This window comes from Sarcophilus harrisii, chromosome 3 (assembly GCF_902635505.1).
Source record: "Sarcophilus harrisii chromosome 3, mSarHar1.11, whole genome shotgun sequence".
NCBI lineage: Eukaryota > Metazoa > Chordata > Mammalia > Dasyuromorphia > Dasyuridae > Sarcophilus > Sarcophilus harrisii.
Genome location: NC_045428.1, coordinates 59,015,461 through 59,043,270, shown reverse-complemented (window position 1 = coordinate 59,043,270; position 27,810 = coordinate 59,015,461). Strand labels below are relative to the sequence as shown.

Below are 27,810 nucleotides of genomic sequence, written 5' to 3'. Positions count from 1 at the left end.
AATCTTTTGTTTTTATCCCCAGCACTTAGCACAGTACCTGCCACATAGTATATACTTAATAAATGCTTGATTACTGAATGATTACACATAGTGTAAATGAAAGGCAAAAATAAAAGCATGGGGTGGGGGTCAGAGGGGTGGGAATGGGGAAGCCTGGGAACTTGATCTGGAATTACATTGAGAAGGGAATTAAATGCCAGATTTAGGAGGCATCAAAGGTTCTCAAGTCAAAAAGTTATTTTTGGTTCTGGAAAGACCAACTACAAATATCTGGGAGAGACCATCCATGCCAAGAACTTCAAGCTAAATGTGAGTGGCTTGAGGTGGTTAGTGATTTGAAGTGCTCAAGATGCTGGGACCAAATAACTAGGGAAGCTTGAGGCTTCTCCAAATGAACCTATCTAGAAGAAGCAGACCTTAGGCACGTGGAATTATACCAAGCAGAAGTAAACGAGATAAGGGTCAAGGGTGGAGGTGGTAAAATTCCTTTGACTTCAAGCCAATTGTTCATTAATGTTCTATGCTGTCTGTTTCTTTCTATGCTACCCTTCCTTACTCTAGGGTATAGGGGTTTCCTCTCATCAGGAAGCTTTATATGACAAGTATGGATGTAGTTAGAACAAGATCATCTAGTACTAGGAGTTTCCATAAAATCTTTTTTGATCCAGGAAACCCTTCTGTTTATACACTAGTCTATGAAGTCAATCAATATTTATTTATTTAATAATGTTTTCAGGGGGAGAACACTAGCAACTAGTCTGGATATTGGAAAAGGTTTCTTGGACCAAGAAAGGAGATTTTCTATGAGGTAGAAAGAAGGGAGTCTATTCCAGGTATTTGAGTTAAACAATGTAAAGGCTCCAAGAAGGGAGATGGGAATGTTGTTTGGCAGGATCATGGTGTGCAGGGGAAGGGGAATACTGTACAGTGAGGCTGGAAATTTGAGGTCAGTTTGTAAGGAATTAAAAAAACTAAACAAAGGAGTTTATAGTAGAGGCAAGAGGGAGCAACCTAAGTTTGAGTTACGGAATGACAGTCAAATTTATATAGTTTTTTCAATTGGATTTTTTTTTTTCAGTGAGCAAAATCCTACCTTCTCCTCCTCCTATCTTCACCTCTCTCAAGAGGAAAAAAAAAACCCTCTGAAATAAATATATAGAGTTAAAGCCATGCTCTGCCCCACCCCTCTTACCCCCAGATGTCTTCAGGTGTCTATCGGGAGCAGGTTTCATCATGAATTTTCTACAATTCCCATTGGTCATTACACTTGTAAGAGTTCCTCAGTTTTTCAAAGTTTTTGTCTTTATAATATTGTTGTCATTGTATACTATGTTCTCCTGTTTTTTCTCAATTCACCTTCTTTCTGTATCTATTCATGCAAGTTTTACCAGGCATATCTGAAATCATGCCATTCATTCCTCCTTTCTTATTGTATAATAGCATTATATCACACACATACACACACACCATATTTTATTTTTGTCCTTCCCCCAGTTTATGAGCATCAAATTCTTTGCCACCACAAAAAGAGCTAAAAATATTTTTATATACCCTAAGATAAAGTTTGTTTTGTATAGGACTAATGCCTCCCTTAGTTTCCCCTTCCTCTTATTTTTTCCTTTCTTCCCTTTACCTCCTATTTTTCTGTAAAGTGAAATGTATTTCTTTACCTAATTCTGTTTACATATATATATATATATATATGTATACACACATATATATTCTTTTCCTTTTGATCAGTTAGATGAGGATAAGCTTCTTGTGTCAGCCACTTCCTCCACTCCTTCATCCAGGTCTATATAGACCTGAATACCCCAATTATATGAGATATTTACTTAACATTCCAACTCCCCAACTCTCATATATTACTCTTCCTGTCTTTTCATTATTCTTTTAAGATCAAGACATCATTATTCACAGGCCTTCTGTCTAGTTATATACCCTCAATAATTCCTGATGATTATGAATTTCAGAGGGAGCACATTTATCATCTACATTGTCATATAGACAACTTATCCTCTTTTAGTTTCTTATTATTGTTTGTTCATGCTTACTTTTATGTTTCTCTTGACTCCTATGTTTGTATTTCTAAGTTTCTACATAGTTCTCAACTTTTTATCAGGAAAGCTTGGAGGTCCATTTTCCTCTGTTTTTTTTTTTTTTTTTTTTTTTTGCTGGATAATTTATTCTTGTTTCTAAGTTTATATCCTTTGCCTTTTAGAATATCATATTTCAAACTCAACATTTCTTTATAGTAGTGACTTCTAAATCATGTCTGATTCTGACTGTGGCTCCTCAAATTTTGAATTCTTTCTTTCTGACTGCTTGTATTTCTTTGGCCTAAAAGTTTTGGATTTTTAGTTACAATATTTCTGGATTATTTCCTTTTTATATGTCCTTTCAGCAAATTTCTAGTTGTAAGAGATCTGAGAAGTTTTCTTTTATAATTTCAGGCTCTCCCTCTCCCTCTCCCTCCTCTTTCTTCTCCCCTTCCCTCCCTCTCTCTTCCTTCTCTCTCTGTTTTTAAGATAGTACTAATAATCTTTAAATGATCTCTCTTTGATCTGTTTTTCAGATCAGTGATTTTTTGCTATGAGATAACTTACATTTTTTTCTGTTTTCCCTGCCTCCATTCTTTTGACTTTGTTTTGATATTTCTTATTGTCTTGTGGAATCAGTGGCCTTTATTTAGTTCATTCTAATTTAGGGGGATTTTGTCACTTGGGAAATTAGTGTGTCACTTGTGCCAAGACAGTAATTTTTCTTTACATTTCTTTCTTTCATAATTCTCATTTCTTTCCCAATTTATTTTCTAGTATTCTCATTTAATTAACAGTCATTTAAAAACTTTTCCCATAAACTCATGCTGTGTGTCTTCTAGGAATTCAAGAAAAATTTGTTCCCAAACTGTATATTTCTGATGTATTATTTGTAGATACTTTGTAGTTTCTCTTCTTTTGAGTATGTTTTGGGTGTCCCTTTTTGGGACATAGCTTTTTGGGGAGACTTTTGTTTGTTGTGTTGTTTGATTATTCTTCTAGTCTATTTTCTGACTTTAGACTATACATTAAGGTTGTGCTGTCTGCATTTCTGAAAAGAATGTCTGGGCTGCTCCTGCTAGTACTTTTTAAAGGATATTGATTATCTTGTTGCTATGGAGTCTCAGGAACAGTTCAGCCTGGGGACCCACAAACTTTCAGTGTTCCCAAAGATATCTAATCCAGAGAAAAATTTGAATACTGACAATTAGTCTTATTCTGCAAGTGCCTGACCCAGGTTTGGGTTCAAGCAAAAGCTCTGGATTTGCTCTTTTAAGAGATTCAGTAAATTGACACAATTATCCAAATGGAAAGCTCACTGTTTCAGAGTGACAGAACTATAGCTTTCCTTTGGTCTAAGATTCATGTCTTGGTTGTTCCTTTTCAGGCTTCAGACTGGGCTATAAGATAGAACTGAAATCTTATTGTCCTCCTAAGTTTGATTCCCACAGCTTCTCCTTGCTTATGAACTTGCTTTATGTTTTGTATACAGGCTAAGACCCACCACAGCTTCTCTAGCAAGAAATCTCTTTTTAGACTCCTTTCAGACTCCCTCTCATCTGGGATCTTGAACCGGGGAAAAAGCAACAGAGATGCCAGGTAGCACTTATTCCTTCACTCTACACAAATTTAATCCTCTTTTTGCTGAATCCAGGACCTAGTCAGACCACATCCCCAATGTTCACAGACCTCTCTGTCTCCTTATGCTTCTGTGGGCTAGTAGAAAAATAGGTCATTGATTTCCAGATCAAGACTTTTGTCGAGTGAGTTTCTTAGATCTTTGTGGAGGGCGGGTGAGAGATAGCTTTCTTGCTACTACTTTGCCATCTTGCTCACTTGTCCCTTTCCTTGCTTTATGAAAACATGTTAGTCCCATGTCTTTTCACCATTTGGCAATTGGGCACATTTTAGAGGAAATTTGTGACTATGAGTAAAGGAATGTGTGTGTATGTGTGTGTGTGTGTGACACAGAAAGAGAGACAAACAGAGAGAGACGGACAGAGACAGACAGACACAAGATAGACACAGATAGAGAATGGAACTGGTACAGAGGATTAAAAGGGGGCCATTAAGCAAAAAGAAGACACAGGAAATAATCACATCTTAAAAGTTCAAAGAATAGAAAGTATCCAGGAGGAGAAAGGGTAAGCAGGAAGACTGAGAAAGATGAGGACTAAGAAAATACGATCAGATTTGACATTTAAGGGATTGTTGGAAACTTTGAAGAAGAAGCAGTAAAATTATTGAATTGAAAGCTAGATTGCAAAGGATTGAGGATTATGTGACCAAATAGAAAGTAAAGATGAATATTTACAGCACTTTTAAGAAGATGGCTGAGAAATAGAGGAGGGATATTGGAGAAGTAGTCAAATGGAAGGTAACATTAGAGAGGGCACCCCACAGTTGATGGAATTTGGAAATGAATGTAGATCACTATAGAAACAGCAACAAATAGTTTCCATTGCATGTTTATTTTGTTGTACCTTCCCAACTTCATCTGCAAATTTTCTTAGTGTGATCTTACTTCAATTGGATCTTAGGTCATACTTCCTGCAAACTCATTTTCTTCTCAATTGCTTTTCATGGTTTTGTAAAAGAGTATTTGTCTACGGTGTGCACATTCCTCTGTCAAATTTTGTATGTGAGTTTGTCCTTTAAACTGGTGCTACCTTTGGCCACCTTATCTCTCCACTTGCCAAGAAGACTGAATGTTGTTGGTGGCTTAAAGGTTCTTTCAGCCTCTTTGTTCTGGTGACTGGCTCTCAGTGGTTAATCTTCTCTAAGAAATCGTGGTTTTCGAAGTCTTTCTTTTTTTTGTTTCCTGTTGTTTTTCAGAGAGATCAGGTTTATTGGGAGCTGCTATAATCACAGATCGCATTGTCCCATAGTTATCCTTTCTTTTCATTTGGCATTTTAAGGGTTTTACTATAACTAATTGATGGTCTGACTACAAAAAGACAGCTGATTGTGCAATAACTATGTCACCAGAAGCCAGTCACTTCTCCCCTGTTAAAGTATAATTGTAATTCCTATGTCAGAAGCTATTGCAACACAAAGGGTCCAAGTATATTTTCGGGTGTTCTCAGTTCTCCGCCTTATAATTACTCACTACCTGACAGTACCCTCTATCTTGATACATGTTCCTCTTAAAAGCATTACAGAACTGAGAAACTTCATGGTGTAATACAATAATATCCAATTCAAATAGAAATGGAACCCTCAAATAGAAATGCCAATGAAAAGCACCCTAATTTCTCCCTAATTATGTCTTAAAATATTGAAGAGTTCCTTACATACCTGGGTTGATATGACTGAACAATTAAACAACAATATGCTTCTAACTTGCATCATTTGTAGTGAGAATGTCAAAAGGATATAGTTTGATTTTAGCAGTTGTGTTGACCTAGAAAACCACAGATTAACATTATCTTTGTGGGATTGTACTTTTATTTATTTTGTTAAACATTTCCCAATTACATTTTAATCTGGTTCAGGCTGCACCCAGTCAGAAGTTTTGTGTCCCTGCTGGCAGGTACAGGTCTGGTGTGGTGAATAGAGCCCTGGACTTGGAATCAGAAGCACCTTGGTTCACATCTTTCCATAGTCACTTAATAATCACCGTGGGCAAACCAACTAGTCTCTCTGGGCTTCAATCTTTTCATCTATAAAATGAAGGCTTCTAAGATTGTTTCTGGTTCCAATTCTATGATCCTTCTATCACAAAATCAAGGAATGAAAAAATTGAAATAATGAAGCAAGCAAGTCTGTAGAAAACAGAATGACACCCCTTCCTAAAAGTTTTACCTTAGGATTTTTAACCTTTTCTGTTTCATGGATCTCTTTGGCAATCTGGTGAAACTAGCTCTATAAGTGCTAATTCTCCTGAATGTCCCATATACCTCAACCACAGGGGAACATCCCTTATTAGAGGAAATACTCATTCCCAACTTATGTAGGAGCTGATAAAGCACCCTAATTTCTCCCTAATTATGTCTTAAAATATTGAAGAATTCCTTACATACCTGGATAGTATAAGGCAAGATACCTAGAGAGGAGATAGAAAGTCTCAGCCATCTTTCCATTTATCTTCCCTTCTGTGTGGAGTAGTTAAGTGGCACAATGGATAGAGTGCCAGTCCTGAGATCAGGAAGATCTAAATTCAAATATGACTTCAGACACTTATTAGATTGTATAACTCTGGGCAAATCACTTAATCTCTATTTGCCTCAGTTCCTCATCTGTACAATGGGGACATACTGGAGAAGGAAATTGCAAACTAGTTCAGTATCTTTGCCAAGAAAACCACATGATGGAGTCATGAAGATTTAGATATGATTGAACAATTAATAATATGCTTCTAACTTGCATCATTTGTAGTGAGAATGTCAAAAGGATATAGTTTGATTTTAGCAGTTGTGTGTCAGCTCATTGGTTATGAAATAAAGATCACTTTGTATGTGGAAAAGGACTGTATAGAACTGAATGCTGTTTGATATTAGAATCTGTTTCATGACTCAGTGGGTTCAACTTTCTCCTTGAGCACAGCTAACTGACTCTCCATCTACACTTGAAGACATTCTGTCTTGATAATGGTACTTGCCAAGAAACTGGAAACTGAGTGGATGCCCACCAGTTGGAGATAGGCTGAATAAGTTATGGTATATGCATGTTATAGAATATTATTGTTCTGTAAGAAACGACCAACAGGATGATTCCAGAGAGGCCAAAAGAGACTTACATGAACTGATGCTGAATGAAATGAGCAGGACCAGGAGATGACTGTACATGGCAACAAGACTACACAATGATCAATTCTAATGGATGTGGCTCTTTTCAACAATGAATGATTCAAACCAGTTCAAATTGTTCAGCGATGAAGAGTCATCTACATCCAGAAAGAGAACTGTGGGAACTGAATGTGGTTCACAACATAGCATTCTCACTCTTTCTGTTGTTATTTGCTTGCATTTTATTTTTCTTTTCATTATTTCTGGTTTGGTTTGATTTTTCTTGTGCAGCAAGATAATTGTATATTATATGTATGCATATATTTGATTTAACATATATTTCTTTTTTATTTTATTATAGCTTTTTATTTATAAAACATATGCATGGGTAATTTTTCAACATTGACCCTTGCAAAACCTTCTGTTCCAAATTTTTTCCTCCTTCCTCTTACCCCTTACCCTAGATGGCAGGTAGTCCAATACATGTTAAATATGTTAAAATATATTGAACATATTTTTCTACCATGTTTAACATACATGATTCAAAATGATGAAAAATGCTATTCATACCCAGAGAAGGAACTGATGATGTGTGAGGGTAGATTGAAGCACACTGTTTTATTTTGGTTTGTTTTTAACTTTATTTTTCTTGAAGATTTTGGGGGTTTGTTTTTGCTTTTTGTGTGTTGGGATTTTTTTTTTTTTTGGTCTATGTTTCCTTTCACAATATGACTGTTATGGAAATGTTTTGCATGACTACACATAGTCTATATTGAATTGCCTGCATTTTCACTGAGGTAGAAAAAGAGGAAGAAAACAATCTGAGACTCGAAAGTTTTAAAAACAAATGGTAAAAATTGTTTTTACATATAATTTGGGAAAAATAAAATACTAAAATTTTAAAAAAATTAGAGATTTTGCTTTACTTATATTCACTTGGCAAAAATAGTCAGGAAAATTTCTTCATGGGGGAGATGGCTTAGACCACTTCCATGCATACCTCAGGTGGAATAAGATGAATCGTGATTAATTAAATTCAATTGCTCAAATTTTGAGTTTCTATTTATCTTTCTAGGTGCTATCATAACTACTACTGACTAATCTTGATTCTGGTTCTCTTTTACCTTATAGGGCAGCTATGTTGTGGACTGTTGGTGCTACTGCTTTATAAAAATTACTGGTTTATCTATATCCCCTATTTAACATGGCTCTACTTTGACTGGAAGACTCCAGACTCAGGAGGCAGGAGGTTTGACTGGGTCAGAAGTTGGACTGTTTGGAAGTACTTTAGGGAATATTTTCCAATGCATGTGAGTAAAACATATTATTTAACAGAGGATTTCAGATGGGAGAATACTAGGTTACAGATTTTTCAACTTGTCCTTTGAACTTTTCCATTTTAAGACAATTTGTAATGTTTTCATTTGGATATCCCCAGGCAAGTCACTTAATCTCTGGTTTCCTTATCTATTAAAAAAAAAAAAAAAAAGTTGAATTTGACCTTTTAAAGTCCTGTCAGATAAAAGCAGCTGTATTCTCATGTTCTTGAAGCACATAATTTGGTGAGCCTATCACTAAACTGAATCTGCTGGTGACAAAATTTAAAAGGTTAAATATGAATAATGAAGAGGCAGTATGGTCAATTGTGCAGATACATCAAACTCAGAGATTGAGGCCATTTATCTGAACAGAAGGATCCCTGCAGACTGCTCATTGGCTTATTTTTTAAAATGTAACATTATATATATTATTTTGCTTATTTTGCTAAATGTTACTATTACGGGCCATGACAAAGAGTTTTGTGGTTGATATCTGTGCTGTAGAGGATGAATGGTCAAGCATGTTATGATGAAAAAAATGCTGGATTGGAAGTCAGAAAGTCCAGAGTTCAAATTCTGCCTCAGTCCCTTACTGCCTGTGGGATCTTATGCAAGGCATTAAATCTCTCTAAGCTTCAATTTCCTTGTCTGTAAAATTAAGGATTGGTTTTGGTCACCTCTGAGGTCCCTTTCTCACAGCTCTAAATCAGGGATTCTGAGACTTGGGTTCAAGCTTCTGATTCATTCTTAACTCAGTGTCCCAGAAGCCACACATCTCTTAGGAGGAAATTTCCATGATTTCCAGTGATTCTCTGAGCAAATGAAATCAAAGAACTCTCTATTCACCTTTGGAATAAATAAATAAATGAATATACACACATTTGTAGGGTGGCTAGGTGTGCAGTCGATAGAGTGCCAAGCCCGAAATCAGGAAAACTCATCTTCATGAGTTCAGATCCAGCCTCAGACACTTATTAGCTGTGTGATGTTGGGCAAGCCACTTAACCCTGTTTGCCTCAGTTTCCTTATCTGTAAAATGATCTGAAGAAGGAAATAGCGAACTATTTCAGTATCTCTACCAAGAAAACCCCAAATGGGGTCATGGAGTTGGACACAGCTGAAAAAAACAACTTAGCTAATATCTATTTATATAAAGCTCTTTAATTTTTTAGTTTTGAAGCCAACTTGAGGTCTCTTCTCAAGTTTCATAATAATTTAGAGCTGAAAGGGGACCTCAGAGGTCATGTAGTCCAATCTCCTCATTTTACAAGGAAAGTAAGGTCTAGAGAAAGGGAAATTACTGGCCTAAAGTCATACAGGAAATGACTAGCAGAGCCAGCATGCACATTCAGATTCTCTGACTCCCCATCAGACTCTCCCTTCTCTTTTTCTCCTGGTAGTCTTCATTTCTTTAAGAATTAAATTCTTCCTCCTATTTGTGACTGGTGACTAATAAGGTGGTGTGGGCTCTGGGGGCTACAGTATCTTTGCTTCCATTTGAATGCTCTATAGCTCATCAAAACAGTGGATTTGGATCCAAGTCACAACTATATATTTGGATTTCATCCCCATGGAGTGCTTGTTGCCGGGGCATTTGGAAACTTTTGTACAAACCATTCGAATTTCAAGGAACTGTTTCCAGGTTTTACTGCATATCTTCATACACTTCCCTATTGGTTCCGATGTCCTTTCTTCAGAGAATACCTCATGAGCAGTGGTAAGTGAAGGTGGGAACTTTTTCCCTATATTGGTGTTGGGCAACCATCCATCAGTCAGCAAATATTTATTCAGTGCCTTTTATGTGCTAAGCACTGGGGATACAAATACAAGAGGGAAACAGCCACTGCCTTCATAGACTTTATAGCTATCCATGGAAACCACATCCACAGTTAAAGACATTTTTCATTTAGTTTGATTTACATTCCATTGGGAGGAGACTTCTTGAGTCCTTCACTGGCTTCCTTTACTGATTGATAAAGTCTTCAATGATTTCCCTTACATGTGGATACTTGAACCTGGAACTCTGAATCACTGTAAAACCTACCCCAGCCAGAAACCATTTTTCCTTTTTCAATTTGACTGGTCTGAAGCATTACACTGGCCAATGGTTAAAGCTAATTCTATCCATCATTGTTTTAACTATCATTCTAATTTAACACCATGGGCTTCATAGGAGACTATGTTTCCTTAATGAAAGATCCTGACTTTCTCCAGAATCTGTCAGCATCATATATGTTTCCTCTGATAGCTAGAAGAAGCTTTCTTATTCCTTCTTATTTCAAAGACTTTCTGGGGCTACCCAAGTAGTCCCTTGGCTAATTTTTAAGTTATTTACAGAAAACAGATGATTGATAGGTAACTGAACAGTCAAGCCTTACTTACCCAGCTTAACTCCACTGAAATCACACAGTTATAACCTAGCAGAATAGTCTACCAGAATATTAACTTTATAATTAAACTGTATTAAAATACCTTAAAAATGCAATAATCACAACAGATCTAGTTTATACCAAAAGGTCATTTCTTTCATAGTAGCATGTTCTACAAATCCTCCAATTTCCAAAAAAAAAAGTCCTGCTTAATAACAGAGCCTAAATTTCAATCAAACCACACATCTTAGTCAACTAAATTCAGACTAGATGTTTTAGCGCCATTTAGAATATTCTTTAGTTTACCTGAATCTTGTGTAAAAAATGCTGATATGAAAGCACATGTGTAAAAGTCCCATGACCTTTGCCAGAATTCCAACACAGGTATATCTAGGAGAAGAGACAAAGGCTCAAAAGTGTCAAGGGTGAAGTTGTTGCTGACCCTTTGGTATTCAGTGTAACTAGACCTCAGCTACTTGTGGTACACAGCCCAATGCACATAATTTTTCACAGGGAGACAATACATAAGAGAACAATCTTGCAGATCAGAAATATCACACCCAAAGAATCTATATCCTTTTGTTAGCCATCAGAATGATTTTGGTACATTCATACTATCGATCAATAGGTGTTAAGCTCTCATTGTGTACAGAGCATAGAGCTAGATTATGGAGAGGACTTTAAAAAGATAAATATGATACCTTAAGTTGTTTATGTCAAATCTTATGATGAGGCATGGCCCTGCCTCACTTAAATAAAATTCACTTACAAAATAAGGTATCACCCTCCTGATGTCATTAGATCTCTGTAAGAGGGAAGGACAAACAATAAAATAGCCGTGTTACTATATAATTTCCCTTTTCTGAGGCTCAATTTCCCTTTTTATACAATAAGGATAATGATACTTCCAGCACCTATTTCACAGGAGTTAAATGGTTAACAAGACCCTTGCAGCTGACTTGGGTATGCCTTGAAGGGATGGGAATATTTCATACTAGATTTGATGTTTGAGACTTGAGTCTACATCCTTTGTCAGATCCTATCCACCTCTCATCTATTAAATTATGGGGCAGACTACAAGACCTATAAGATCTCCTTCAATTCCAAAGTTATGATCCTATACAACCTAGTTGAGCTTGAGAGTTAGGTCACCACTGGCCATTTAAGTACTAGTGCCCTACAGATTGAGACCTTCAGGCTTTTAGCACTAAGACCCATGTGATGGAGAAGCCACGTGTGGACCTAACTCACTAGAACTGTATGTTCTCCCTGAGTCAGAGCTTCTGACTTGCACTTGTTTATTTTTTGGCCATAGAATTATGAAAATGGATGTCATGAGTAAACACTAACAATGTCCCCATTTTTTGGTACTGCTTAAATTGCTGAAATCCATACACCAGAAAATTCCTTGTTCACATTTTTATTACAGTTCCTTGTGGAACAGCAATGTGTTGTATAGCCAGTGATGTTACAATATCTCCAATTGATACAGTACTTCATTTTTATTTGAGTTAATACTTTATCTATTTAAGTGAGGAACCATCAAAAGTGTACAGATGCCTACATTTGATAACATAAACATGGTATTCACTAATCTAATGAAAATTGGTTTTTAATATTTTTATGTAATTAGATACCCCAAATTTTATTCCATAAAATGTTTTTTTTTTTGCAAATATTTTAAGTGGAAAAATAATAAGGTATTCTTTAAAAGGGGCACTGGATTTAAGGCATACTAGTGTCATAACAGTAACTCATAATAAAATAATTTCATTTTATTTTATTTACCAAGGAGCAGTCTCGGTTTCCAAACAGTGTGTATCTCATGTGCTAAGCAAGGAGGAAGGTGGAAACATTTCAGTCATTGTGCTTGGGGGAGCAGAAGAGTCACTGGTTGCGCATCCTGGAAGTTTTACTCTGTTTATCAGACAAAGAAAAGGGTTTATTAAAATGGCTTTGACACATGGGTAGGTAGTTTATCCATTCTGTTGCCTTTGTTCTGTCACATGTCAGTCTGATAGTCTGACTAAGGGAGAGGAGAGGATACCCTTAAATCTCACTGATCCAGTCTGTTCTGTTGTAATGGACAATTACCTGTTTGATGAATGGAGCTTTGTCCCTTTCTGTTGGGGCAGAAATGTACTATGTAATTTGAAATCACATGTGCAGAGGATGTCTGTATAGGTACATATACTAATGATTATAAGTTTGAAAAACAGAAGCAGGATTGGTAAGGTAGACAGAAGCCTGGATTTGGGCAGCAAGACTTGGGTCTGAATCTTAATATCTAGTCCATAATAGTTATCTCTAAGGGTCTTTGCATCTCGGATTGATTATTCTGTGAAGGAAAACTAGGCTTTCTAACTAGACTATCATTTGCTTCAATTCTTACCTAGCCTTTAATCCCTGAATGAGGGTTGGCTCAGACAAACTGAGACCTGGAAAGACTTTATCTTAAAAGGTCAATGTCTCCCACTGCATCCAGGGCCATTGCCAGTTGTCCTAACCCATGTCTTGCCATTAAGTTCCAATGATTCCCTGGGAGAGAGTAAGGCTGATGACTTTGTACAGTCCTCCCTCACTTAAAACCAATTCATTTGCAAGTCAAGATATGACCTTCCTGATGTCATCAGACCACTTTAAGAATGAAGATAAATAACAAAATAGCTATGTGACTATAGACATATGATTTCACTTTTCTAAGGCTTAATTTTCCTTGTTATAGAAGAAGAATAATGATATTTCCAGTACCTATTTCATAGGACGTTGGTTTTTTGTTTTTGTTTGTTTGTTTTTTGAGATTTAGATTGGGTGATGTCTGTAAAGTACTCTATAAATGTCAGCTATCCCGGTTCTTCTATGAAAAATACATTGGGACTTTGATATGATCTAGGTCTGCCCAGGGTGACATTTAAATACAAAGCTGGGCTGCTGTGGACCCCATTCAGAGTAGCCTAGTGAAAAAAATCCCCAAAGAACCTTAGGAGATTTTATCTGCAAGTGAACCACAAGGACAGCATTATGGTGAGATTTAGATGTAGTGGTTTTTATTTCAAGGTAACTGGATGGGTTAACATTTTTATATCCTTTTCCTTTTTAAAAATTTATTTTATTTTATTTTATTTCAGCTCTCCTCTGAATTCTTATGTTTGTTTTACAGGGCTTATTTGGTTCCTGTGTTTTCTTTTGGTGAGAATGAATTGTTTAAACAAGTCAACAATCCTGAAGGCTCATGGCTTAGAGCTGTCCAAGAGAAACTGTACAAGAAAGTAGGCTTTACAGTGCCATTATTTCATGCCAGAGGAATTTTTCAGTACAATTTTGGCCTGATGCCCTACAGAAAACCTATTTTTACTGTTGGTAGGTATCTTGAAGATGATTTTGGGGATGTTAAAAATCAATAAAAGTTTTCCATGGTTAATGTGATCCACATTTTTTTGATAAAGAGGTACAAATATCAGAGAAATCATTTTAATATAACAGGGCAAATAAAGGACATTGGCAACATAGAATTGGAACAGGAATTTCTAAATATTTTCCATTTGTGACATGCATTATATTTCTGAAGTGACCCTAGTTTCCATTTCAGTTGGCATTTAACAACTTTTTGAATCTGAGAGCCTTCAGCCTCTTCTATAATCTACAGAATTCTTTCCTAATGGCTATAAGCATAACCACATGTCTCCCATTTGTTAAAATAATAAGATGCTAATTAATTGTTAATTAATTAAACAAATGATTAATTATTTAAAAAATGATAATAAAATAATAACTAATAATAATAATTCAGTTCTGCTTTTCTCTTATGCCTGTTTTCCATTTCCATCATCAGACTCCTGGATTAGCTAAATGGCATGACAGATAGATACTGACTTTAGAATCAGGAAAAGCTAAATTTGAATTCTTCCCTAGATACTCACTGTGTGATTTTGAACAATTCACTTAATTTCTGCATGCCTTTGTGATCCTAGAAGACAGCTATATAGCTACACTTGTTGCATCCATGTCCTCACCTCTAATTCATTTCTGAGACCCATACATTTTGATTTCTGAGCCCACCATTCAACTGAAACTGTTTTCTCCAAGGTTATCAAGGATACTTTAATTGCTAAATCAAAACAATATTCATCAATTCTCATTGTTCTTGATTCTTATCTTGATTCTCATTGATCTTGATTATTTAACATTATTTATCATCACCTCCTCTGGATAATTTCTCCTACTTTGGGTTTTTGTGGCATTATTCTCTTGGTTTTTGTCCTATCTGTCTTGACTGTTTCTTCTCATTCTCTTTTGCTGGAATATAATTCATTTTGTTCCTCTGTGAGTGAGTGTATATGGTAGGACTCTATCCTGGGGCCTATTTTTTCCTCTATTGACATTTTCGGTGATCTCGTTGTTGTTGTTCAGTTGTTTTAGTCATGTCTGGCTCTTTGTAATCACATTTAGGGTTTTCCTAGCAAAGTTACTGAAGTGGCTTTGCCATTTCCTTCTTAAACTCATTTTATAGATGAGGAAACTGAGGCAAACAGGCTCCTAATATGCAAATCTCTTGCATTTACACCCTTTTTTCCACTCCCATAACTACCAAGTGGGCCCTCATCCCCTCTGGTCTAAACTCCAGCATTAGTGTCCTAATTTGTCTTTCTGCCTTGGTTTCTCCACTCCAATGCATTTTTCACAGAGCTGACAAAATCATATTCCTAAAGCACTAGCCTGACTTGTGAATTTCCAGTGTCCTATTCTAGCATCATCAGTGATTCCCTATCATCTTTGGAAGAAAATAAGTGCTTTTGGTTTGATAGCTAAAATTCCTCCCTATTGGGCTCCAATCTCACTTTCTAGGATAATTTTATATTATACTCTTCATGTTTTACATTCTGGCCAAAATGGTCTACTTGATAATCCAGGTATTTAATATTCTATCTCTCATCTCTCCCCTTTACCTCAAATGCTTTCCCTTCTCACTTTCATCTTATGGGATTCTTAGCTCCCTTTCAAGATTAGTTCTTGTCAATGCCTTTACAAAGCTAGGTGACTCTGGAGATAGAATTCTGAGCCTGGAGTAAAAAAGACCTGATTTCAAATCCAGCCTTAGATGCCTACTAGTTGTGGGACTCTGAGGAAGTCATGTAACCTCCATCTGTCTCAGTTTACTACAAAAAAATAATAATAGTAGTAGTAAACTCCTTAGATGGTTGTAAGGATCAAATAAGATAATAATTATAAAGTGCTTACCATAGTAAATGCTATATAAATGTAATAATATATAAATGTTAGCTATAAGGTATAATTCAGGGGTCCTAAAACTTTTTAAATAGGGTTTACTGTCCCTTAGACTGTTGGAGGGCCAGACTATAGTAACAACAAAAACTTTGTTTTGTGGGCCTTTAAATAAAGAAACTTCATAGCCCTGGGTGAGGGGGATAAACGTCCTCAGCTGCTGCATCTGGCCCACAGACGTAATTTGAGGACCCCTGGTATAATTAATAAAACCTCTTCTAATCTTCTCAGGTGTTAGTTCCCTTCTCCTCCCCCAAAATACTATTTTGCATTTACTTATTTAATACTTGTCATTTTCTCTACTTCCAATAGAATACTAGCGTCTTGAGGGTAGGGATGATCTCATTTTTGTCTTTGAATCTCTAATATTTGACACAATGTCTGCTACACAGAAAGCACTTAATAGATGTTCATTGAATTGAATTCTAGTGTTCTCATGCGGTGTTAGGGGTTATTTAATGAATAACAAATAAGTTCTGGTGCTAATGTAAAAGAGATATGATATTTCATTAATATAAGGTGCTCCAGATATGGAAACTTTTTCATTTACCAGACCTCAGCACTCTACTTCTACATTTTAAATAGTTTCTCCACTATAACTAGTGTTTTCCTGACTCCAAGCCCAGCATTTTCTCCATTGCACCATATTATCTTTAGTCTATACCTGTTCTGTATGAGGAGGTTTTTCCCATGCTTTTATAGATTCCTAGTCTTTGCTAATCCAATCATAGTAAAATATATTAAGTGAAAAGTTTCATGTGACAAATGATGTCATTAGTCTTGCTCATGTACACATTTGTTACATATAATAAAAATTTCATTTGGGTATCGATTCTTTGCCATGTATAAATGCTGGGAGAATAAGGCTAGAGAGTAAAAGATGAGGGGGGCGGGTACTGAAATGCAGTTCACTGTGAATCAACAACATGATGCAGCATTTAACAAAAAAAGAAAAAGAAACAAGCAAATGTTAGTCCTGGCTTCACTGAGAGACGAATAGAGTCCCAAATGAGAGAGGTGATTATACTGTTGCAGTTTGCCCTGGTTAAACCTGAGAAATATTTTTTAGGAAGGACATTGATCTCTTAGATCATATCAATAGGAAGGAGAACAGCATATTGATGTGATTGAGATTGTGACACATAAAGATCAAAAAACTGGGGATATTTAGCCTGGAAAAGAAAAGGCTTGAAGTGCAAGGTGTTGTGGGAAAATTGATAGCCATGTAGAAGGACTGTCGTGGGGAAGAAAGAACTAAATTTGTTCTGTCAGCCCCAGAAGAGAAATCTAGGAGCAAGGGTAGACTTTCAAGAGAGGTAGCTGTTGGCTTGGTAGGTCAACTACCCAACAGATACTTATTAAGTGTTTACAATGGCTCAGGTGGCAGAGTAAGAACAGTTTTTACCCTAGAGCCAGAAAGATTTAATTTCATGAGTTCACTTGGACCTCAGACACTTAGCTGTGTCACCCTGAACAAGCAACAATCCTGTAAAAGGTAAAATTAGGCAGAGAAAGAAGGCAAACCACTGCAGGATCTTTGTCAAGAAAACCCCAAATGCGATCATAGTCAAATATAACTGAAAAACGTGCCCAGCATTGTGCTTTAAGCAAAAATAAAGCGCCTGCCCTCAGTGAGTTTGCATTGTAATGGGGAAGACAACATATAAAACATAGCTGACAAATGGGGAGGAGGGAGATTTTAGGAGAGAAGGGAAAGGGAGAAACAAAAGTTAAAGGATTGTGAATTCCTAGCAGTATGAACAAACACTATAAATGGAATGCACATGACATACAAAGAACAATAGATTATAAAATAATATTGAAACCATCATTGAGAAATTGGATTCTTTCCTTTGTTCATTGCTTAAAGATGTCCTATCACTCAATGGCCTGTGCCATTCTATCTGAGGATTCTTGCCAAGAAGGCTTTTTCTCACATTTCTGATTGTTTCTGGATTGACCTTGATTCACTGTGACTGTTTTGCTTTCTCTTGAGTCATGTATGGGTTTCTGATATAAGCCATGGCAAAGCTACTAGGATCTTTGATATAATACGTGCTAAATTTTTAGTGAATATTCATTTTAATGGCTATCAGTCTGTAGTCCGGAAATTTTCCACATATCAAATATTGCCTCATTTTCCCTCATAAATCTCTTCTGAATGTTCTCTCAGCAAACTCAGAATGGCTTCTTTGGTGTGAGATGAATTAACTAATGCTAAAAAAAAAAAAACCCACTGCATTTCAAATCCTATTAATAGAATTCCTTTAATCCCGCTAAATTTAAAAGAGATGCATTCAGTTTGGCACTTCTTCCCTTTGCCTTTATTGATCTCTCTCACTGAAAATCAATAATCCAGTCCTTCCTTCTGTGGCATCTCAAATAGAATCTCTCTTTTTATAATTTCTGATAATGTTCTCATAATCTAATTTGACTTTATCCCTTACACAATGGATCATTGATTTTGAGTGGGATGTAATCTCAGAGATCACTTTGTTTAACCCCCTAATTTTACAGTTGAGGAAATTGAGAAGTGCCCTCAAGGCACACAGGAAGGACCAAAACCACTCCAAATCTAATATCCTTTCCCCTGTTCCATCCTGGGAATTGTGTTTTCAGCTGACATATCCCTAAAAGAATCTCCCGCATTTTTTGGTATATGTCATAGCACTAAATAATGCTACTGGTGTTCTTCAAGTGAGCAAAATGTTCAAAAGTTGGAGATTTTTAGTGGTCAATTTCTTTTTAAAAGATTTTCTTTTTTGGAGGCAATGGGTATTAAGTGACTTGCCCAGTGTCACACAACTAGTCTGTATCTGGATTTGAACTCTGCTCCTCCTGACTCCAGGGCAAATTCTCTATCCACTGTATCACCCAGCTGCTACCCATTAAAAAAGCAAAACAAAACCAACTTTTTAAAATATCATCAAACTCTCATTATAGTAAGAAGCAGAGAGAAGTAGTTCACAGTTGCATGGCACTTTAGGGTTTACAAAGTACTTTTCTTCCAACAATTACTCAAGCATTATTAGTACCTTTGTACAAATTAGGAAACTGAGGCATAAAGAAAGAAACTGACTCACTCTAGCTTTGTGACAGAATTTCACTCCTTTCACTTGCAGGGGCAAGTGTGCCTTCCCTCTGCAGCATATATTGGAGGGTTGCTGTTCTGTACATAATTTTTTCATACCCCATTTGTTATTTACTGTCTCACTTGCCAGCAATTTTCAAGGACAAAACATACACATCTCATCCTTTTAAAGCTTAGAAATGGATTAATGTTTGGCATAAGTAAGAAATCTGTTTGATTTTTGTGGGAGAGCAATGCCATGTTTTGAAAAGAGGAGATCAAAGACACTTTTTATTTACCTTTGGAAGAAATAATTTGGAATACAGTGGTTTTAATTTCTTTTGTTGTTGTTTATTTTAAAAGAATTTATTATCCTTGATTTTTATATCCCACCTTTTTCTGGATATTTTCTCTCCTTTGATTTTGATCCCTCCCATACAACAAAGAATGTCTAAATTAAAACAACCCATACAATGCTTTATCTGACAATGCAGACAATATTCTGCAGACAATATGTAATCTTCCTAGCTCTGCATCCTGGGCCATTGCCAGTCATCTTTATTTTTTTCCTGCCATTGAACTTTGATGATTCAGAGAGAATGAGGCTGATGACATTGTACAACTCTGTGTCATTTAATTCATGGCCAAGTCAAGACATTACCCCATAATGCCATCAGTTCTCTTCTAAAACAAAGAGAAGGAAACAAACATTTATTAAGTATCTTGTATATGCTAGATACTGTGCTAAATGTTTTACAATTATCTCATTTGATCCTCATAATAACTATGGAAATGATGTGTTATTATGATCTCCATTTTACAATTGACAAAATTGAGACAAACAGAAATTAAGTGACTTGCTCAGTATCACACAACTAGAAAGTGTATGAAAATGAATTTGAGTTTTGTTCTTCTCAACCCCAGACCCACTATTCTATCCAGTGCACCATTTAGCAATCTCTAAGATGGCCATCACTCTTCCTTGGGCCAGATAGTTGGAGGAGCCTTTTCTTCTCCAAAAGAAAGTTTGAGATTGCTTACTTATAATGTCATTATTTCAGATCTTTAAACTACCATGTAACTAATATTTTTTTGTCTCAGGATATTAAAGGAGATCTGATTCTCACCTCCTAAAAGTAATAAACTCTAAGTATCTCATTGCCAAGCAAGACCTATTTGTTCTGGTTTCCACTATAATCCTTTCTAGTCAGTAAAATAACTCTTATCCTCTCCAGCTTTAGAAAGAGCCCCCAGCCTTTCTGCTGTCTCTGTTTATCTCCTTAAGAAATATCACACCATGGTAAATAATACTTCACATTTTCTATATCTTTGGTTTTCCATGACCTCCATTTACCAATACATCCTTCCCACCCCCTCTCTTACCCGGCCAATGAGTCATATTTTATAATAAAGAATAAAAAAGGAAGAATGATAATTGGGGGTAGAAAGAGAGAAATGAATTCAGCAAAACTAACCAGCAAAACTCAAGTCTGAAGGCATATACAAAATACATAGTTTTCCTTTTTTCAATCCCTTCACTCTTTTCAAAGAAGGGAAAATTTTTTTCTCATTTTCTTCTAGATCATCTTCAATCACTATAATAATAGAGCATTTGATTTTGAGTTTGGATTGCAAAATTTCTTTCTATTTATATCATTTTCATTGTGTATTTTGGTTTTCCAGTCTCATGTACTTTGATTTGTATCAGTTCATAGAAGTCTTCTTGTACTTCCCAGTATTCCAAATATTCAACTTGTGCTTCTTGTATTGTTGTGTGCTTCCTTATATTCATGTTACCACAATTTGGCCATTCCCCAGTTATTGGGGAAATCCTTATTGCTATAAAATACGTACTTTGCTTTAAAAAATACTGACAGAATCTTAAAGAGGTGATTAAGAGTAGTTATTCAGTAGTAATTCGTGGAGTAAGTATAGATTTCAAACTTTAAAAGCAAATTTTGAAATGTATTAATGTTAGCTTTAAGGAAAATAATAAATCATAGGTATACAGAACCTTCACTCTATGACTTGACAACAGCTCAGGTCATCCACAGATAATATACACATATATTCATGATAAAGTCAAGAAAGCATGTATTATTCCGTTTCCTATTTTTTAAAGAAGAAATTGATGTGCATTCTTACACAAATTTAACTGCAGTATTTTGAAAAGGCTTTTTAATAGGGTTATATTTAAATAAAAAAATTGGAAAGAACTCAAGGAGATAAATGGTAAAGAATGCCAGAAAGCTATTTCATTCTTTGCATAAGATAAAGACACTAAGGACCTTTCAACAACTACAACTTCGGGAGATTTTTACCACTTTGTAGCACTTTACTGGTGTTACAAAATCATTTCTTGGTAAAAACGTGTTATTTTTACATTTTGAAACTGTAGTAAACTTAAGAGTAACAGAGAAATTGCTTTCAGTAAATCTTTCTCAATCCCTAATCACATCACTGTTTGCATAACTTCCCTAACATATTACTATGCTTTCTTCAGTTGTTTTCTTCCTTTCTTTTTCTCTTTCTTTCTCTCTCTCTCTTCCTTCCTTCCTTCCTTCCTTTCTTTTTTCATTCTTTCTCTCTTTCTCTTTTTCTTTTTCCTTCTTTCTCTTTCTCTTTCTTTCATTCTCCTTTCTTTCCTTCCTTTCTTCCTTCCCTCCCTTCCTCCTTCCTTTCTTCCTTATTTCCTCTCTTCCTTCCTTCTCTCCCTTTCCAAATAAGAATATAATCTTATAACCCCAACATTCAAGGGGGTTGACTCTGAAATCTGACTCTAATCCATCTTTCTACTCTTATCTCTTGTCACTTGCCTCTCATGTATTCTGCTTCCCTGTCAAACTAGAAACTATTATGATTTGTCCTTGAGTCTCCTATTTCTCCCTCTCATCACTTTTTTTCCATGCTATTATTCCTATGCACAGGAATAAACTTTACTCCCCTTGTCCCAAGGTCTGCCTTTAGAGGCCTCTCCTTTTATAGCCCTCTAAGGTGCTCCATTCTCCAAGAAGACTTCCCTTCTGGCTAAAAGTGATGTCTCCTTCAAGTTCTTAAGAGTATTTTGATTGGACTTCTTTGTGCTTATCATTTCTCCCTTGGATCATACTTACATGTAGGTTTATGTCTCTTTCCATTGCACCCCCTTTCTAGATTATCAAGTGTTTAAAAACAGCCAGATCTGTTATACCTGTATGTAACCTGAGCATGTTGCCATAATTCCTTGCACATACTAACAAAAATTAATGAATCTCTGTTGATTTGTTCCTCTGTTAATATTTATAAAATTCAGTTATAGAAAATTATTCTGATAGCCTTAGATGAGTAGAATTCAGGTCACTATTCATCTAGATCATATTGTGATATCTTCCTAATTGACTTTTCTCAAGTCTAACCTGCTAATGATTCCTGTGCTTCATCTAACACTTTTTTAAATTTAAAAATAATCTATTTTGTATGGAATAAAGTGGCTGCTTCATCTTTATGTTTTTTGAACACAGAGACCAATCCAAATGTGTTTGACATTCCTGTCTGGTCTCTATTGATTCCAAATATAGCATTGTATTTTTGAAAATGCAGTTCAAGTTTTATCAGCCTTTGCTAGAAATGATGACCTTCTTAGTAGATGTCTCTTCTGGGTTTAAACCAAGAGCTAGAGATGGTAGCCTAAAAGTAGGAACCTATTTGGGAAAATGATGATGAACTTAAAAACCACAATGTCATAAGTTGAGTTCCACGAGTTAATTTCTCAACATTAAAAAAGATTACCCTGTCAGATTTTTACCTTGGATTTCCAGATTCTTCCTCAACATGATGATGGGATTTCTGGGATATTCAGTACACTATATAAAAATTTAACAGTCTTCATCTCAGTTTCAAAACTACATTTCTGGTAAATAAGTTGATAACTAGACTTGGAATCAAGAATCTTGAAGTCCAATTCCAATTCCTAATGCTGACTATATGTCATATATATCCTTTTCAAGTATAAAATGGGATAGATTACATGTTGTCCAAAGTGCACTGAACTAAGAACCAAGAGAGATTTGGTTTCAAATTTTGCCCTTACAGCTCACTCTATGAGACTATGGGCAAGTTACTTGACCCCTTCTGAGTCTGTCTCCTTCATTATAAAATGGAGGCAGTGCCTACTTCCATAGGACTATTGAAGATGAAATGAAATCAGTCTTTCATAGTTCATCTCTGAATTACCAATCCAATATTCTTTTTCATTAGAAGGACCATACTTAATTTGGCCCTATGATTTTCTTTTTGTCTTATTCATTTTGCTGGCTTCATTAATTTATGCAGCCTGTTTATCTAAAGACAGAAACTTCAAGGAAAGGTCAAGAACAACTTAGTATAGGCACCTTAGTATAGGCAGTGAAAATAGATAGGGGGGAAAGAAATTTTTAAAAATGAAGGACTATTAATAATAGAGCAGTTTGACTGGAATGTGGAGAACATGAAAAGGAATAATTCAAATCAAGTAGGTTGGAGTTAGTTTTTATAGGCTGAAAATGTACATCAAGAACATTGAAAACTTATAAGTACCATATAACTCAAATGGATCAATGTTAATATCCCCTTAATAGTAAAGAAAACAGCTTATCCATACCTATCCAGTGTGTGTGACTCTCATAAAATTAACATGGAGATCCACTATCTAAGCCTTCTTTGCTTTCTTTTGACATCTTATGGATACATGTAGAGCATGAGACCTGCCCATCAGTTAGCTCATTTTCCCTCCTAATCATACTTTCTTTTGATAGTATCTTTTAGATCCTTTCTGCCCACTTCCTTTTTTGTATTGGGTAACAACCTTCTCACATGCATCCACAATGGATCTCTCCATTATCATTCATGTAGTATTCTGTGACAGTTCTGTACAGACTGAAGAGTTCTGTGAATCACAGAAAAAGTTAATGAAAAAAGAAGCAAAGAAAACCATATAAAGATAAAATTAACGTATAGGTAGGAACAGTTTAAGGTCTTATGAGGAAACTGTCTACATAAATTATCATTTATAAAATCAGCAAAAGAAAATGCAAGGAGCAAAAGAGAATCATAGAGACAAAAATTAACTATGGGATGTCTGATGAAAAAGCACATTAAATTAGTAATATAGAAATGAACTCTTAAAATCCAAAAATTGGCCTAAAAAATTTGCCTAATTATGCAACACTTAATGAATCTGTAATTTCATCAATGAAGGTACTGCAGATCTCCACAGTCTTTTCATGTTCTAATATTCTTGTCCTTCCATGAACCTTCAGTAAGGAAAAAAAAAACTAATGTTCTAGATGTCTTGAGATTTTTTTTTTAAATGTTTTTTGGCACCAGAGAAGCACAAAAGTTGTTCATTTGTTCCTGTTACATGATTGACTTGCCATCTTTACTAGTCATACATTTCTTGAATAACTTTGTTCAACAAATATATTGCAACATAAAAAGATAAAAATAATGCTAACTCACTGACTCTTTTGCAAGGATGTAAAATTGTGCAACAAAGAAAGAGGCAACATTATATATGGATAGAGAGCTGGCCTTAGACTCGAGAAGTCCGGTGGTATGTAGTGCTAAGTTTATGACCTTAGAGAAGCCATTTAATCTCTACATACTCCAGGCAGATTTTTGTAATTCTGAATTATGGAATAGTTGCTATTATCTGTCTTAGTGGAAGGAGTTTCCTCACTTGGAGTTCCCTATGTCAGTGAAATCACAAATCTGTATTTTAAAGGGGGAGGGAGAAATGGACATTTGTATAAAGCTCCCAATAATTGGAATTAGCTCACCAACCTAGAAATTCCTCTGCACTTAATAAGAAGGGAAAAAATACAGTGAAAATCAAAGAATATTAGGACAGAAAGGCAACTTGAATCTTGAAAATGGATCAATGTATATTTCCCCTTAATAGTAAAGAAAACAGCTTATCCATACCTATCCAGTTTGTATGACTCTCATAAAATTAACATGGGGATCCACTATCTAAGCCTTCTTTGCTTTCTTTTGACATCTTATGGATACATATAGAAAAAGAAGCTGAAACCCAGGAAGGTGATAATTTGTCTCACTGGTTAATGGAGGAGTTGAACTAAAACACAAGTATCCTGATGCCCAAGCCAGTCTTCTCTCTACTATACCACACCGTTTTTCTCTCACTATATTTCATGCCCATCCCTAATGAAGAATGAAACTTTAGTTTTTAATGAGATCTATTCTGCTCCCTTATTGCTTGTGTATAGTTATTGTAATTGAGTGTTACTTTTGCTTCTGAGCTGTCAAAGAAAACTGAGTTTAAGCATCTGATGTTCTATCTATTTAGAATGCAAGACAAATTGAGAAAAATCAATTCTACAATTTGGACATGTAATCTCTGATACATTACCTAAACTGATGTTATTTTTACTTCTTTTTTACATTCTATCTCTCTAGAGATAATAATAATGTTAATCTGAGGATTATGGTATAATAATAATTATGCTTTAATAATAATTCCTATTTTGAATAATACTTATTAGTAATCTCATCCCCCATCAGTCTACTTCCGATAGATTTTCTAATTACCATTTTCTATTGTAAACTCCTTTAAGACAGGCATTATCTTTTGCCTTTTTTTTTAATATTCCAAGGTTTATATTCCCAAAGCCCAATGCATAGCACAAAAAGTACTTAATAAATGTTTGTTGATTGATTCATTGATCTAGGCTATATAGTACTAGGGATTCTCAGAGATCTGGTGGAAGAAACCATTTCTTAGACAGAGAGCCCTACTCCATTGTCAGGAAGCCAGTTTAACCTTTTCTTGTATTGTAGATCCCCTTGGCAGTTGGGTGAAATGTAGGGACCCCTTTCAGATTATGCTTTTAAATGCTTGAAATAAAGTATAGAACATTACATTAGGAAATCCATTTTATTGAAAGAAAATTATTATATATATAATATTATATGTTATATAATATATAATATATATTTATATAAATATACATATTTATATGTTATATAATATATTTATATAAATATACATATTTATATAAACATATATACATATATCATATAATATATATATATATATATATATATTTAAAGATCACAGTACCCAGATTAAAAGCTCTTCCTCTAGACCTAACTTGACTTCATGTCCAGACCACTTGGAGTTGAATAAAGTCTAATTGTTGCTTGGCCTATCACATACAATATAGTAATTTTTATTTTGTGGAACTGAGAAGCAGGGTTGAATCAAACCAGCAGGGGGCATCATGAGTAATGTAGAAACCTCACTATAAGTAGGTTTATAAAATGGTCTATTTCTTCTTAAGAGAAGAAAAAACAAACAATTCCTCCCTCCTGTCCCCCTACCTAGTTTCTTCAGTTTAGGTAAAATCCAAATAAGTGTGCTGGATCCATGAGATAAGTGGAAAAGCTATCGTACTTTAAACACTTCTAGAAGTTGTACTGATTTCTAATAGATGTTCATCAAGGGAGTCTGTTCTAAACATACACACATACCCTTTACCCTTGTAATCCCCTGCTGCTTGTGATCTTTAGTCTTGCATTAGTGTCTGTAATTCTGCTATTAGGAAATACTTGTTCCTTTCACAGAAAAGTCGCTTTTAATCCTCAGTGGACTTGGCTCTCAGCTGGAACTGAATTATATTTCAAAATGTAAAATCACTGAGAATCAGTCTAGAGGCACAATAAGGAATGAGGACAATGAGGGGGTAACCCACAGTATTCAGTAAGCTCGGGGTCATTAATCAATAGTAAGGCCCTATGGTCTGGCTGTGAGCTGTGCCAGACAGAGAATGTCAGTGACCTTGGTGGAGGGCAGTGTTCACATAAACCCACAGCTGCATTTCAGACAGTAGCTCATTTGACAAAGTCAAAACCACCAGGGTACTGACAGTACAGTGTTGGCAAAGGAGGCAAGTGTTTCTGTTTCATATCTAACGGGACGGTATGCCTTCAGGCAAGAGGAGAGAAAAACTAAATTTGGAGTTAGCAGGCTGCAGGCAGAGAAATTGGATGCCTCTCTTCCAGTCTCCTTTTATGGATGATAAAATGTATACAAAGATATGGATTTATAACCTGTGGCATTCTTACATTCTGTTTTCTTGCAGTGGGCCACCCTATCCCTGTTCAACAGAATCTGCACCCCACACCAGAACAGATTGATGAGTTGCATCAGACCTACCTGGAGGAATTAAGAAAATTATTTGAGAACCACAAAAGAAAGTATGGAATCTCAGAACAGGAAACTCTCATTTTTAAATAAACACGGCTGTGGAAGGTGTCAAAGACGTCACAAGAACTTTCTGGCACTGAAAGAACTGGCTCTGAATCCATAACAACTGGTGCCTGTCAAAGACTATGTTGTGCATTTAATGAATGTTTAAGAGTTATAAGAGGGCCTGGATTTATTTTTCCTTTCAAATACTGTGTCAAATTATCACACGTTGCTTTCAGCCGCAGTGATATTAATATACAAAAATCCAACTAGAGGAGAGAGCTATTGAAAGCACCTATGTAAAGGTCCTTAAAGTTAAGAATTATTTAAAGATAATATTCAAACTCCATTTTTTGCAGGCCACAAGTTCTAAGGGTGATGGGAAAGGGCTGGGTTTATTAGTTTGTCAACTAATATTTATTAAGCACCAGACAATGTGTTAAGCTTTGGGGATACAAAAAATGTAAAATGCAGACAATCCTTTTACAAGATGCCAGGCTCTGTGCTAAGTTCTGGAAATACAAAGAAAGATAAAAGGCAGACAATTTCTGTCCTTAAGGAACTTACACTCTAATGAAGGAGTCCCCATGTATAAACTATATATACATGTGTGTATACATATACATATGTGTAACATGATATATATTACATGTATACATACAGGATAAATTGGAAATAATCAATAGTGGGAAGATGCTAGAATTAAGAGGATTGAGGAAAAGAAGGTGGGATTTTTAACTGGGTCTTGAAGGAATTCCGGAGGCAGAGATGAAAAG

General features: G+C 35.5%; 1 protein-coding gene across 1 annotated transcript in view; it reads left to right on the top strand.

Moving 5' to 3' along the window:
- MOGAT1 (monoacylglycerol O-acyltransferase 1) overlaps positions 1-27,513 on the top strand; it is a 36,979-nt gene extending 9,466 nt beyond the window's left edge. Inside the window, exons 2-6 of the mRNA XM_003766147.4 lie at positions 7,898-8,076; positions 9,598-9,802; positions 12,247-12,421; positions 13,615-13,814; positions 26,928-27,513. Of these exons, the coding sequence (XP_003766195.1) occupies positions 7,898-8,076; positions 9,598-9,802; positions 12,247-12,421; positions 13,615-13,814; positions 26,928-27,082 (914 nt within the window). The 3' untranslated portion in view covers positions 27,083-27,513. The remainder of the gene's footprint in view (positions 1-7,897; positions 8,077-9,597; positions 9,803-12,246; positions 12,422-13,614; positions 13,815-26,927) is intronic.
- The last annotated feature ends 297 nt before the right edge of the window (positions 27,514-27,810 follow it).